This window comes from Quercus suber, unplaced genomic scaffold (genome assembly GCF_002906115.3).
Source record: "Quercus suber isolate HL8 unplaced genomic scaffold, Cork oak 2.0 scaffold_32, whole genome shotgun sequence".
NCBI classification, from domain to species: domain Eukaryota; kingdom Viridiplantae; phylum Streptophyta; class Magnoliopsida; order Fagales; family Fagaceae; genus Quercus; species Quercus suber.
Window position 1 is genome coordinate 116522 of NW_027069497.1, and position 13695 is coordinate 130216.

Genomic DNA, 13695 nt, shown 5'->3' on the forward strand with positions numbered 1-13695 from the left:
TTGATGTCCATGGAAGCTCCAAGTGATTCCTCAACAATCTTGGAACCGGAAAAAGAAACCCCATTGCTTGTCACCAAGCCCTTCTGGGATGTGGCAATCCCCTTCAATTCAGCATCTTGCTCTCCCTTGGAAAAAAAATGGAATTGACACAAGAATGGAAAGTGGGAAAAAATCCGCCAAGTCTAACAATCTCAACATCGTGGGTGCTATTCTCTTCCTGCTTCTCTCTATCGTAGAGGGGTTAGTGCTCTATGTTCTTAGGGGATCAAAAACATAGTTGTTCATCAAGTGAAGCCTCGGTTTCAATATCAAATGGTGTTGGTTTTTGCACTCCTACAAATCAATTAGATTTTTTCCCCCCATTAATTATTTTACCTATGTGGGATCAATTTTGAGTGTTATTTGTACCTATAAAAAAAATTTGGGTTTTATTTGTAAAGCAATTGGAAAAAGTGAAGTGGAGTGGAATGGAAAGCGAAGATTCATTTGACTTCTGATCATTTCATTATCCTGATTCCATCTTTATTGGATTATTTATTTTTGTCCACTGCAAATAGGACAATTTGAATTACATGCCCACCTCTCATAGAAAGAGCACCAAACGAAGTTCACAAAGTATCAAAGCTAAGCACAGATTATTGATTTTCTTTTTTCTTACTCCGTTGAAATTAGACATTGCTTGCTGAGATAGCATATTTTCATCAACTTATTTTTCCTTTATAAAAATTCATAAAAACACTGTTATGCCTTAAAAAAACGAGGTTTTAAAAAATTGTAAATAAGATACAAGGTTTTAAAAAACAAAATTGTAAATAAGGCTTAAAAAATCTAATAAGTTATACAGGGTGTTTGAATGCAATGCAACTAGACATTTGAATTCAATTGGAGAAACAAGCTAAGCACTCATCCAACCAATGTATAAATCTCTCTCTCCCTCTCTCTGACCAAGGGAGAGTATAAAGCAGGGAGGGGGAATACAAAGGGGAGGGGTTAAAACTTAAAACCAATTGCAGGTTTGATCTTATTCTTAAGAAAAGCAAGACGTCAATTTTTATGGAAATGAGGACTGATTTTATCTGCCAATAATTAGCTCGTACTTCGTGAAGCAGTCATCATACGTACTAAAGATAAAATCACATAAGAGCACTCACAGCAGTGGTGCTATATTGCTATATAACAATATTTTAGCTCCTCAAACACTAAAACCAAGCTGCAGCAGTGGAGCTAAATCTATTTTTTTTAGCTCCATTGCTACAGTGCACATCTATAAATAGATGTGCACTATTCATGAGAGCTAAAAATAATAATAATTTTTTATTCCCTGCCCCATTAAAATATTACCTCTCTCTCAACTCTGATCATCTCTCAACGCTCACCTTTCTCTCTCTCAACTCTCTCAGCTCTCTCTCAACTTCCTCTCACAACTACCGGCCCACCCCCACGCCATCGACTCACACCGCAGATCTGCCGCCGGCTTACACCGCAGATCCTGCCGCCGGCTTACACCGCAGACCTCGCCGTCGATCCACGCCGTAGACCCCGCCCTTCGATCCACGCCGCAGACCTCGTCCTTACTTAGTTATTGTTGTTGTTGTTGTTTTTTTTTGTTTTTTTTTCCTGCTGTGGGCTATGGTGTGGTGGTGGTTGTGGTTGTGTGGGTAGATCGGCGTCGGTGGGTGGCCAGGTTCGTCAGCATCAGTGGGCTGTGGCTGGTTTCGTCGACATCAGTGGGTGGCTCGGGTGGGTTTCGTGGTGATGGGTGTGGGTGTTGCCGCCGATCAACCTTAGACCCACGCCGTCGATCGGAGTTCTTGCTCGTGGATATTGGGTACCTGACTTGGAGATTTGGGTTTTTTTTTTTTTTTTTTGCCTGCTGTGAACTACTGCCGGTGGTGGTGGTGGTGTTGGTGGTGGTTGTGGGTGTGGTTGTGGTTGTGGGTGTGGGTGTGGCTAATGGTAGAGGTGGTTGTGGCTGTGAATGTTTTTTTGGTAGTGGAATATATTATTTTATTGTAGTGATTATATTATTTTATTGTGATATTTATATTATTTTATTGTGTTGAAAGCTAAAATAGATCCACTGCTGTAGCATATATGTAAGTAAAATAGATAAAGTAACTTTTGGTGAAGCTAAAAAGCTAAATTTTTAGCTCCACTGCTGTGGATGCTCTAATACATGCTCAAGATCTGATACTCATGGACATAAGTTTTACTACATGCTCATGTATCGATTACAAAGTTATCTAAAGATTAATTGTATTTTCCTATCATAAACTCTTGAATAAATTTTAATGTCCTATGTAAACCTAGAAAGTGAACAATCAAAACACAAGGTCACTAGAAATGGTTTGGACTTTAAAATTGGTGCAAACACTGACACATCTTATCAAACACTTGACAATCGTGTGAATTTTGTATTAAATGAAGAGATGCATCAAATTTAACAGAATGTGTTTAAAGGCTTACGTGCTAAAATATTCAATGCAAGAGTAACATTGATTTTCAATAGTAAGATTGCATCTTGAGTGTATCTTGGAATATTATTGCACAATTTAAAATTTAGGTTAGATATTACATATCCGAATAGTTTAGAAGGGAAAATAAATATAATTCACCCAAACTTCTATCTTCAACGACCATCATAGATAGCAAAACTTAGTTGAATTAAACAAATGTATCCACATATTCATCCGAAAAAGAATTGGCACCTATGACTTTGTTAAAGGCTTTAAATCTAACTACTCAAATTAAAATGGAATCTTGAAATTGCCAAACAGAGCTACCAAACTCACAAAAAATGGATACCTCGACTTCTATGGGAAGATATTCACTTGAGAAATATCTCAATGAACACTTCTGAAGACTCATATTATGGGTCTATTTGAGACCCACTTATTCTGCTGAAACTAAAAACTTTTTACTGAAAGTAATGTAGATAAAGATAAAAGTTAGCTGAAATAGTATAGTGAAATTCATGAATAGTACCAAAAAGTACAATAGGACCCGTGAATAGTAGCAAAAATAAGTTGAATAGTAAAATAAGTTGGCAAAATTAATCATGTCAAATGGACACCATGTGTATCTAGTCTATTCCAGTTTGATCATTGTCATGGGCTATAGTTAGTTAGGCACCCTTTTCCTCTTGATGCTTCTCTGATGCTAATCACTGGGAAGATCAAGTCCACTGGGTATTTTTCCAGGATAGTTAGTTGTTGAGGAATTTGACCCGATCATACTGCAGAAAGAAAAGTCAGAAGATGAAATTTCTGCATTAAGCTATAACATAGGTTCTATGTTTTGCAAATGACAATGCTCACCTCCTATCAATGAGCACCACCGAACGAAGCTCACAGTTGGCAAAGCTGCACAACACAGATTGTATTTTTTTAGTTTCATCACCATACTTGTAAATCAGCATATCATATAAGTTGCAAAAATTTATAAACATCTTGTTTCTCTAGCTATGTTATATTTATCTACAGCAAATTCCCCTTGTTTAATTTCTGTGTTTTTAATGTCTCTCCCACGGCAGGGTGAATGTCTGGGAGGGGATTACAGGGTACACGTAGTTTCCAATTCCTAGTCATACAGGTAAAACGTTGCTTTAGAAGGGACATAACGAAACTGTCTGCCATGAGGATGTCTCATCAGAATACAGAATTGGTACAAGAAAATAAAATAAATAAACAAACAAATAGATAAAAGTTTCTCACTCACCCAGCAGTTAATAAGAGATTGCCAATAAAAAAGTTCAAAAGAAAGCAAGTCTAATAGCGAGATTGGAAATTAAGCAACAAGCTCTTCATCTGACAGCACGTACTTGGTTCTTTTAATTTAGAATCTAAGAAACCTGATCATGTGTTTACTGATCATGCGTTTACTTTCAAGTTAATAAGAGATTACTAATAAAAAGTTCAAAAGAAAGCATTTCTAAAAGCAAGATTGCAAATTAAGCAACAAGCTCATCATCTGATAGCACGTACTTAGTTCTTTTAATTTAGAATCTGAGAACTTGCTCATGTGTATAGTTGCAAGTGAAAATATAAATCATTATGAGTCTTACTGCGTGCATATTTCACTCTTCACAGATGGATGACAGTCATTTCCAAAAGCACTTAGGGTATGAAACAAGAATCCACTGTGGCTGACAATTGCAATCTCCTTCTCTTTACGTGTCCACAACCTGGACCAGTTGAGAAGTGGGAAAAAGTAAGAAATAATTTGTGGCACTGTTATGACCATACTTGCAACCAGATAATAGCCAAAGCATTCCAGTGTCTACAATTCATATTCAACCAGGTAAAGAAGGTTTTTTTTTTTTTGATAAGTAAAAAGATGTATATTCAAAGAGCTACCTAATGAAAAACAAAAGGTAGAGCAAGGAGTACAGAGAAGGAAACAAACAACAAGAAAAAACAACAAAACAAACATAAGCCAACATAAGAACTAAGTACAGAGCAGAGAATCAAGGAACAAAGGGAGAGAGTCACTAGAGGTGATTCCCCAAGCCCTAGACCAATAAAAAAGAGAACTAATAAAGAAAGCGAGCAACTGATTATCGGATTTGTCTGTATCCTCAAAGGTTCGCCAATTCCGCTCCCTCCAGATAAACCACATAAGGCACAAAGGAGCTAACTTCCAAATGCTAGAAGAATGCTTTCCAAACCAATTCCACCAACCAAAAAGTGTATCTACAACCGATCTTGGCAGAACCCAAGAGATCCCAAAAGTTCTAAAAACCAAGCTCCACAGCAGATAAGCTTTTTCACAATGAAGAAGCAGATGATTCACCGTCTCCCTATTATTACGACACATAATGCACCGGTCAACAAAAACCACTCCTCTAAGCCTCAGAATGTCTCCTGTAAGAATCTTCTCCCAAGTTGCAGTCCAAACAAAGAAAGAGACGCGCAGAGGAGCCTTAACCTTCCAAATACCTTTCCAAGGAAAGATAATAGGCAAAGGACAACGAAGCTTGTTGTAGAAAGAGCGGATGTCAAAATCCCCCTTCTTTGTCAACATCCACCTCATACAGTCTCCAAGCTCAGAACGAGGCAAATTAGAACCCAAGGTACGAAGGAATTCATCCACCTCACCCATCTCCCAATCATTTGGATCCCTTAACAAGCAAACATTCCAGTTTCTCTGAGCCTCCATCCCCAACCTTTCGAGAGACAAGGCCACCAATGCCTCTCTATTAGAAGCAATCCCATACACTAATGGGAAGGATCGATGGAGTGGTAAGTCCCCACACCACCTATCTGTCCAAAACTTCACTCTATCCCCAACCCCTACTTCAAACTGAATGCATTTACTAAACACCTCCCAACCTTTTTGAATACTTCTCCATAAACCGCACCCATAGGCACCCCTACCCAGCTTAGAAGACCAACCCCCCCACTCTTCCCCAAACTTCGAAGCTACAACCCTCCTCCAAAGACATGTCTCCTCAATGAATGATGTGGAAAAGATATAAATGAATCATGTGGAAAACATTGATCATCACAATCAATAACTAAGAGCCTTCTAATTAAACTTCTTTATAAGAACGACTAAGCCATTCTATATGCCACAATAAGAAACTCTGCCAAAAAATTTCCCATACATCTGAAAACACTAATATTATTTTTATTGTTAAAAAAAAAAAAAAAAATTAAGGGTTTCAGATGCATGCAACACACTAATATGTATTACATATTGAACTCATTACAGAACACAAATAAATCACTATATATTTATTATTTTTAATTGGTAAGATTCGCAACTGATCAGTCACAAATCCACAATTTCACCCTCCATCTTGCTCTTACAAGGGAAGTGTCATTTGAGCTAGAGCTTGTTGGCTTTTAAAAGGAGGTGACCTTGGATGCATGTAAGACTCAATGAAATGATCTCCTTCAGATGGGACAACTACATGCTAGCTAATTTGGGATATGTATATATATATATATAGAGTTAGGATCAATTTACACATAGTATAACTTTGACTAATGTTACATCACCTAATAATTTTTTATTGAATTAGTATTTTGAAAAACTCATCATAGGACTACATGTTTTCTATATTCTTAACACATATACCAAATTTCGTGCCAATCAGATGTTATTTCCTATTTGATTTATAAACTCATCTTTTATGCATAATTTTAAAATACAAAAAACACTTTTTAAGATTTTTTTTGTATTTATAAGTAGCACCCGAACAACTCTTTAAAATCAAGGCATGGTGTTTGAAAACCCCAAGGCTAGCCACTATCAAACAGTATACTAAAGTATATTCTGAGATGCCAGAGGTGAAACAACTACACATTTAGCTTTTGATGGATGAGCAATTCTGATATTAAAGAAATTGAATTCTTATTTTGTTCATAGAAATTTCATTCCTTTGTTAATTGTTATGTTGATTAAAAGAATAATCAGTTCCTTAGCAAGAGGGAAAAAAAGGAAAATTGGCAATCACCATTTCAAAAACTTCTGTCCCCTAGCAGCAACTTCTTCATTCCGCTCTCTAATGTCAGGTGTCCACAAGATGTCATCGTCATTTTCTATCTGAACAAAAATTGAAACAAGATTAAATTCCAAAACAGAATTGGGTTGAAGACTAACAAACAAATCAATAATCACAGGAAAAATGACTGTCAAAGCCACCTGTTCCTGATATAAGGCACCAATAATGACAGATTACTTGCCAGAGAAAAATCAACTGCAGGAAAGAGAGGGCGATATTCAGTAATGCTTCGTCTCTTATCACATGGATGAACTCCCTGTAGTAAAAAACAAACTCACATGAATTCAAATGACAACCAGTAACTAATTTTTTTTTATAAGACAACTCTAAGTCTTAACTAATGAAAAGGAGAGAAGAGTGGGATGGATGCATTTGTGAAAATTTTCACTCGTTTCTTTATGAGTAATTGGATCAAGTGCAAAGAGAGATGTCACAAATGCAATAATAACTTTTCATACTTGCATGTCATATAAATGAAGAAAAATGCCCATACAATATCTATTAGATGTATATGACATACCAAATGTTCTCGGCAAAGCTCTACTGCTACAAATGGTGGGCTATTTAGACTTGAAATTGCAGGACGGCCACTTTTCCCTGTATTTGCAGCCATTAGAGGAGGTACATTTATGCCATCTGTGTAGGCTTCACCACCAAAGACTCCAACTGCTGTTTGCATGGTCCTGCAATGCACTCATTGTTGGTCATGACTTATAGTACAAAATTTCTGACATTAAACATGTAGAGTCAAAGTTGTTTGAGATCAACATGTTAAGTTAATTAACACGATTGGTTATATCCCCTTTCAATCATTTGTGGTAGAATCATTTCAAATGGTATTCAACAATCATGCTAAGGTTTATATGATGTAAAGTTTTCAACTTTCCCCCCAACCTTTTGACTTCAGAGACCAGCCACACTCATTTCAGTCATATATAGATTCTCGTTTGAGCGACTAAAGCAAGAATGACCTAGACCTAGACCTAGGCCTAATCATAACAGGTGAAATAGCTCTCACATCAACAAATAATGCTACAGCAGTCAGTTACTAAGTGGTTCACTACTTGTTGCTAGTGCTAATATCGAGCTTATATTCGGCATCAGAATCCAGTTATGAGCTTAGTGGAAGGAATCATAGAAAAGATAGTTTGCACCACTTACACAGCATTAAGCAAATAGGAGGATGACCGAAAATTTCTAAATACGGAGGCAACAAAATTGGAGACAGTAAGTTTACCTTAACAAAGGGGAAACGACAACTAAATCAATTCTTTTGGAAAGTCCACACGCATGGACATGCTTGCGCAAATTATCAACCTGTTATGGCACAATGAAATCATCCTATGACATTTATTTTTTTAACATTGGAGAATATAATATCTAATCACTTTAATACAAGACAATAACAGAGTAAATAAAATCTAGAAGTATGGTCAGCAAAAAGTCTTCTTGAAACATTATGTTCTTCATTTAAAGACCAAAATTTTTATTCAGTTTCAAATTGAAGTAATTTTTGCAAAATTTTATGGGACCATTCTACTTTTTCTAAAGATAAAAAGTTAAATGTGTTCCACCAGTAAACCAGCTGAATAAAAGTTTTTAACAACTTAATAAGAACAGAGTTGCAACAAATTAACAATTACAACATAATTAACGAAGCGGCTACCTGTTTCCAGCCAAGTGGGGTAATGTTTGCGTCAAAGAGATCATAAGATAAGTATGCATTATGGTCCTTTTCTCCTTCCACATTGTGAATCCCTTGGGCATGCCTTACCTGTATACATGGCTTAATTAGACCAAATCTCTTCTCAAAGTACAAATTATAAAAAAAAAAAATTAAAATTAAAAAAAAAAAAAAAAAAACCCCAAGAAATAATCTCCAAAATGAATGTGTAGCGGTGTCATATATGCATACCAGGTGAAGAGTTTTAGTACGGTGCAATGGGTACAGGCTTTGACCTCCGGTGGCATCCATGTCTGCAGTCATAAAAGTAGACAACCAACAGAAAAGGCTAAGATCACATTCCCAATTTGCCATGTACATAAAGTATCAACAAAATGTGAATACGGGCATCCAAGCTCTGGTTATGTAACGTGTTATAAACTCGGTTTAAAACACTAAGAATTATTATTTTCGTGTGTGTTCTAATAAGTAATATCAACAAAATGTGAATACGGGCATCCAAGCTCTGGTTATGTAATGTATTATAAACTCAGTTTAAAATACTAAGTATTATTATTTTCGTGTGTGTTATAATAAGTAGTATCAACAAAATGTGAAGAGGGGCATCCAAGTCCTGGTTATGTAATGTATTATAAATTCGGTTTAAAACACTAAGTATTATTATTTTTGTGTGTGTTCTAATAAGTATTACTGTTTACTTAAAAAAAAAAAAAAAAAAAAAGTAAAAAGTGAACCATATTCTAATCAGTGTGCTTCACGGAATGTACCAATTAGGTTCTTCTATAAAACGCTAATAAAAAAAGGGCCAGGTACAGAATATATTTTAAACTAAAGCAATAGAATAAAGACCCAAAAGAAATAGCAAATGTCACAATCAATCACAGCCTTAAAATTATAACTAACAAAAGCGATCCACATATATATATATATATATATAATAAACACATGTGATGCGAAGCAAGTGTTACACACCAGGTTGGAATCAAAACAAATTTATACCAGAATAATACTAGGATGTTTGAAAGAACAAATAAAAAATAATAAAGAAAATACCAATAAACTTTGGCAGAATCGAACATTAATAATTATCACTTGTTCAATCATTTCCTAGAACCATGAATGAAAGATCTAAATCTAAATCTAATTCTCAAATCCAAACAAAACAATACACCAGTCAAACAAAGGCAAAAATTAGCACAATCAAAACGTAAATTCCTAAAACCAAATCACCAACGCATTTGAAGCTCCAAATCATTGTAAAAACTAATTCAGAAATCAGTCTACGAAGCAAATCAAAGCTATAAAGACAAATCCAAAGAGAGAGAGAGAGAGAGAGAGAGAGAGAGTACCTGAAACAGAGAGAGAAGAAGAGGAGCAGAGAATTGGCGGTGGAAGAGTAGTTCGAAGACGAAAAGGACGATGTGGTGGTGAAGAAGAAAGGAGCTTAGAAATGGAAGTGAGAGTAGTGGGGAAAGAGACAAACGAGGAGTTTAAAGCATAAGAAGAAGCGGTACTAGGAGTATTATTATAAATAATGGTGATGCTCATGGTTGAATATATATATATATATATATTAATATATAATAAATAGATACACACCGAATCCGATAATCTCTGTGTTGCCACTTGCCTCTACTCACCGCTGATTCGGTCCGAGTGCCTCGGACTCTCTCTCTCTGGATTTGGCAAATGTTTATTGTTTAGCGCGCTCTTCTTTTATTATTCCACGACACGTTACGTAAGTTACTTATAGGGAGTTGGACTTGTTGACAGTGTATGCGAATATGCGATTGAATATAAGAGCATTCACAGCAGTGTAGTTATAATGCTATATTGCTAAAATTTAGCTCTACAAATACAAAAAACGTAATGCAGCAGTGGAGGCATAACTTAAAATTTTAGATGATTTGCTACAGTGCACATCTATCCTTAGATGTGCACTGTAGCTCCAAAGCTAAAAAAAATAATATATTTTATTTGACTATTCTCAATCCTTTTCATTAAAATATTCTCTCTCTCTCTCTTCCTTCTCTATCTTTTCTCTCTTTCTTTTCGTCAAACTCTCAGTCTCAGCTCTCTCTTCCTTCTCTATCTTTTCTCTCTTTCTTTTCATCAAACTCAGTCTCATGGCGTGATCGGCGATGGCGTGGGTCAGTGGTCGGCGATGGCGTGATCGGCGATGGATGGTCCGGTTCGACGGTGGTGTGGGTTTGATTCAGCGAATCTGGTTCGGTGATGGCTGATCGGCGATCGGCAATGGCATGGGTCGATGGGTGTTGTGCCTCTTGGTCTTGTTTCTTCTCTCTATCGATCAAGCTCAGATGGTGGGTTTGACGGTGGTCTGGGGTGCTAGCTCCATCGCCGATCTGTTCCGCTGTGCTGGGTTTTTTTTTTTTTTTTTTTTTTTAAAAAAAAATAGCTGACTGTGGATATATTTTATTTTATCATGGGTGTTATATTATTTTATTGTGTTGGAAGATAAAATAGCTCTACTGCTGTAGTACGTGTGGAGGTAAAATAGGTAAAGTGGTTTTTTATGATGCTAAATAGCTATAATTATTGCTCCACTGCTGTAGATGCTCTAACTCTTCAAGCCCGGCAGTCTTTCTTGAATTTCGTGAATTATAAGGTTTTTTTTTAGTTTCGTAGTTGAGAAAATCTAGGAATACAGTCTAGAGGCTATTTTTAGAAACTTCGGAGAATGATAAAAAAAAAAAAAGAGGAATGATGTTCATAATATTTTTATAATAAATTATAAATAGTTAGTTATTTTTTTGTTCAAATTTAAATTTAATATTATATTCATAATATTTTTATAATATTTTCACAATAAATTATAAGTAGTTAGTTGTTATTGGTTTAAATTTGAATCTAATACTAAGATTACTTTTTCACCCTAACAATAATAACCAGTAATAACCAGTAACAACCTGTCGCTTAAAATTTGTTGTAAAAATATTGTGAAAATGTTGTGGATATATCATTTCTCAAATAATAAATATTGTTGATAACTTTTTCTATTTCACATGAAAGTGTTGTCAAAACCTCCTCACTACAATTTATCTCACAACTTTTTTGTAGTTGAGAAAATTTAAGAACAAAATTTAGTAACAAAATTGGTTGTAACCTAAGACTACAAATTTACCCCATATCTTTTTATTGAAAGTGAATTTTGATAAATCAATATTGGATTATATCTTCTTCTTATATTCTTCATACTTGCAAAATTTATAAAAAAAAAATTAAATATCAATAACTATGTTATCAATAAATTGTTAAAATTACAAGTTTTTATAGTTTAAAATTATGTATAAAATATAAGCTCATAGATTATATAATAAATAATATCCGATTGACACAAATTTTGACATGTCTATTAAGATTGTAAAAAACATGCAATTCAACGGTTAGATTTTCAAAACATGTGGTAATATTTATTTTATTAAGTAAGTTTATAATTAATTTTGTAACTAAACTTTGTCTAAAATTTAGTACCATAATTTATCTTATATTTTTTTTGTCACAATTATGACATAAAAGACTATGAGCTATAGAAAAAAAAAATAACCAGTTTATGTGTAAATGATAAACATATTTGATATTTAAAATTGTTGGAAAAAATTGTGAAATAGTGTCCGGTCTTCTTACTACTCTAGTTAGGAGTCCAAATTTTCTGTCTCATCAATTGTGCTCCACTTCATGCTCCACCAATAAAACTTGGATAACTAGCTTCTCTCATTAAATGAGATAACTCTGACTTTAATGAGAGAGACTAGTTGTCTCATTTAATGAGATATCTCATTTAATGAAAAAGGTTAGCTGTCCAAATTTTATTGGTGGAGCATGAAGTGGAGCACAATTGATGAGACAGAGGATTTGGACTCCTCTAGTTAGTAGTTACGTGATCCACTCACTTTTTTTGGTACCAAGTCGGCAAGTCCGCCAAATCCTCCTTTTCTTTTCCATTTTTAGCTTTTTTTTTTTTAAATAAAAAATATGAGAGGTCAGGGTTTTAGACCAGCGGAAGCGTGCCACTTGGCAGTCGGCAAAATCTTACTTTTTCGACCTTTTCTCTGTAATTTTTCATTGATTAAAAAAAATAATAAGAATGCTAATTTCATCAATTTGAATACGAATAATAATGTTATTATGATTTTGCTTCTATATACACTCTAACAAAAATTACATAGATTGATGACTTAATTACATTTTAAAAAAGATAAAAATTACATAGAATAAAACATATTTGATGTATTATTGATTTAAAATAAGAAGCTAAAGTTATAAGTTGAGAAAGGCGTTAAACACTCACTTTTTTCTATTGAACTTTGTCTTTTAGGGTCTGTTTGGTTGGGAGATAAAAAATAAGAGGATAAAAAATAAAGAGGTAATGAAAAAGTGAGAAAGTATAAGAGATTTTATTTTTCTTTCCCAGTGTTTGGTTGGGTTGGAAAAGTGGGGAATAAAAAACTATTTATTTAGTTTAAAAGAAAAATGAGAGGATAGAAAAATTAGATTGTATAAATTTATTTTCATACACTTATTAGATAAAATTTAATAAAAAACACATTATTTTTTTATTAAAAATTTATGCATACAGAGGCACTTCATTTTATATATTTATATATATATATATATATATATAAGAAGCCAAAACAGATGGAGGCAAATAGATGTGAATAGAAGAAGAAAGAAGACCAAAAAAGAAAAAGAAAAAGGAGTACTTGAAGCGAATAAAACAAGAAGACTAAAAACGAATAGAAGAGAGAGAGGGGGAAGAAACAGCCAAAAATAAATAAATAAAATAACAAAAGTGTTGCACGTGGGGGGTGGGGTCGTAAATTTGTCTCATGCATTTTTCTCTCAAATTTCCTTTTCATTTTTATTTTGGAGAGACAACATCATTTTTATTATGGAGAGATATCATTTTGTTAGGCTAAAAAGAAAATATTTGAGTCCCATTAAATTTTTCTCATATTTTCTTCACTAAGAGTATTAGCATTTTTTTCTCAAAAAAAAAAAAAAAAAAAAATTTACACTTTAAAATTTTATTTGATCTATTTTACCATATTATTTTACAATTTATCCAACATTTCAATTTTTATTTTAACATATACAATTCATTAAAATAATATAAACTACCCCATCTAATAATATAAATAACTCATCTCTTTCTTCTCTTTTCCTCTCTTCCTCTCTCTCTCCATCAAATCCACACAACCAACGAGAGAGAGAGAGAATTAAATAAGTAAATTTATGTTGTAAATTTACAACCTTATTGTAAATGTAGGAATGATAGGCCCAGTAGTGTGTATATATATATATATATATATTGGGTCATGTGTCCGAGGACACCTAGTATCACGACCCAAATCAATGGAACATAAATTTAGATGCACGACTAGCGTGTTGAACTTATATAACTTAATAAACATAATTGATCCAAATGAATTAAAACTCCAAAGAAACAAGTACTCTTAAAAACCTCTTACAAAATCTAAAC

The 13695-nt window shown here is 34.0% G+C and overlaps 1 protein-coding gene across 1 annotated transcript; it reads right to left on the reverse strand.

Annotated features, from left to right (window-relative positions):
• Positions 1 to 2936: 2936 nt before the first annotated feature.
• LOC111997606 (phosphoglycerate mutase-like protein 1) lies at positions 2937 to 9878 on the reverse strand. The gene is given in 11 exon segments (XM_024029716.2): positions 2937 to 3162; positions 3165 to 3235; positions 3318 to 3362; positions 4064 to 4183; positions 6461 to 6549; positions 6690 to 6764; positions 7029 to 7191; positions 7746 to 7825; positions 8175 to 8282; positions 8424 to 8485; positions 9542 to 9878. Coding segments are annotated over 11 exon segments (1050 nt in total). The 5' UTR covers positions 9741 to 9878; the 3' UTR covers positions 2937 to 3124.
• Between the last annotated feature and the right edge of the window lie 3817 nt (positions 9879 to 13695).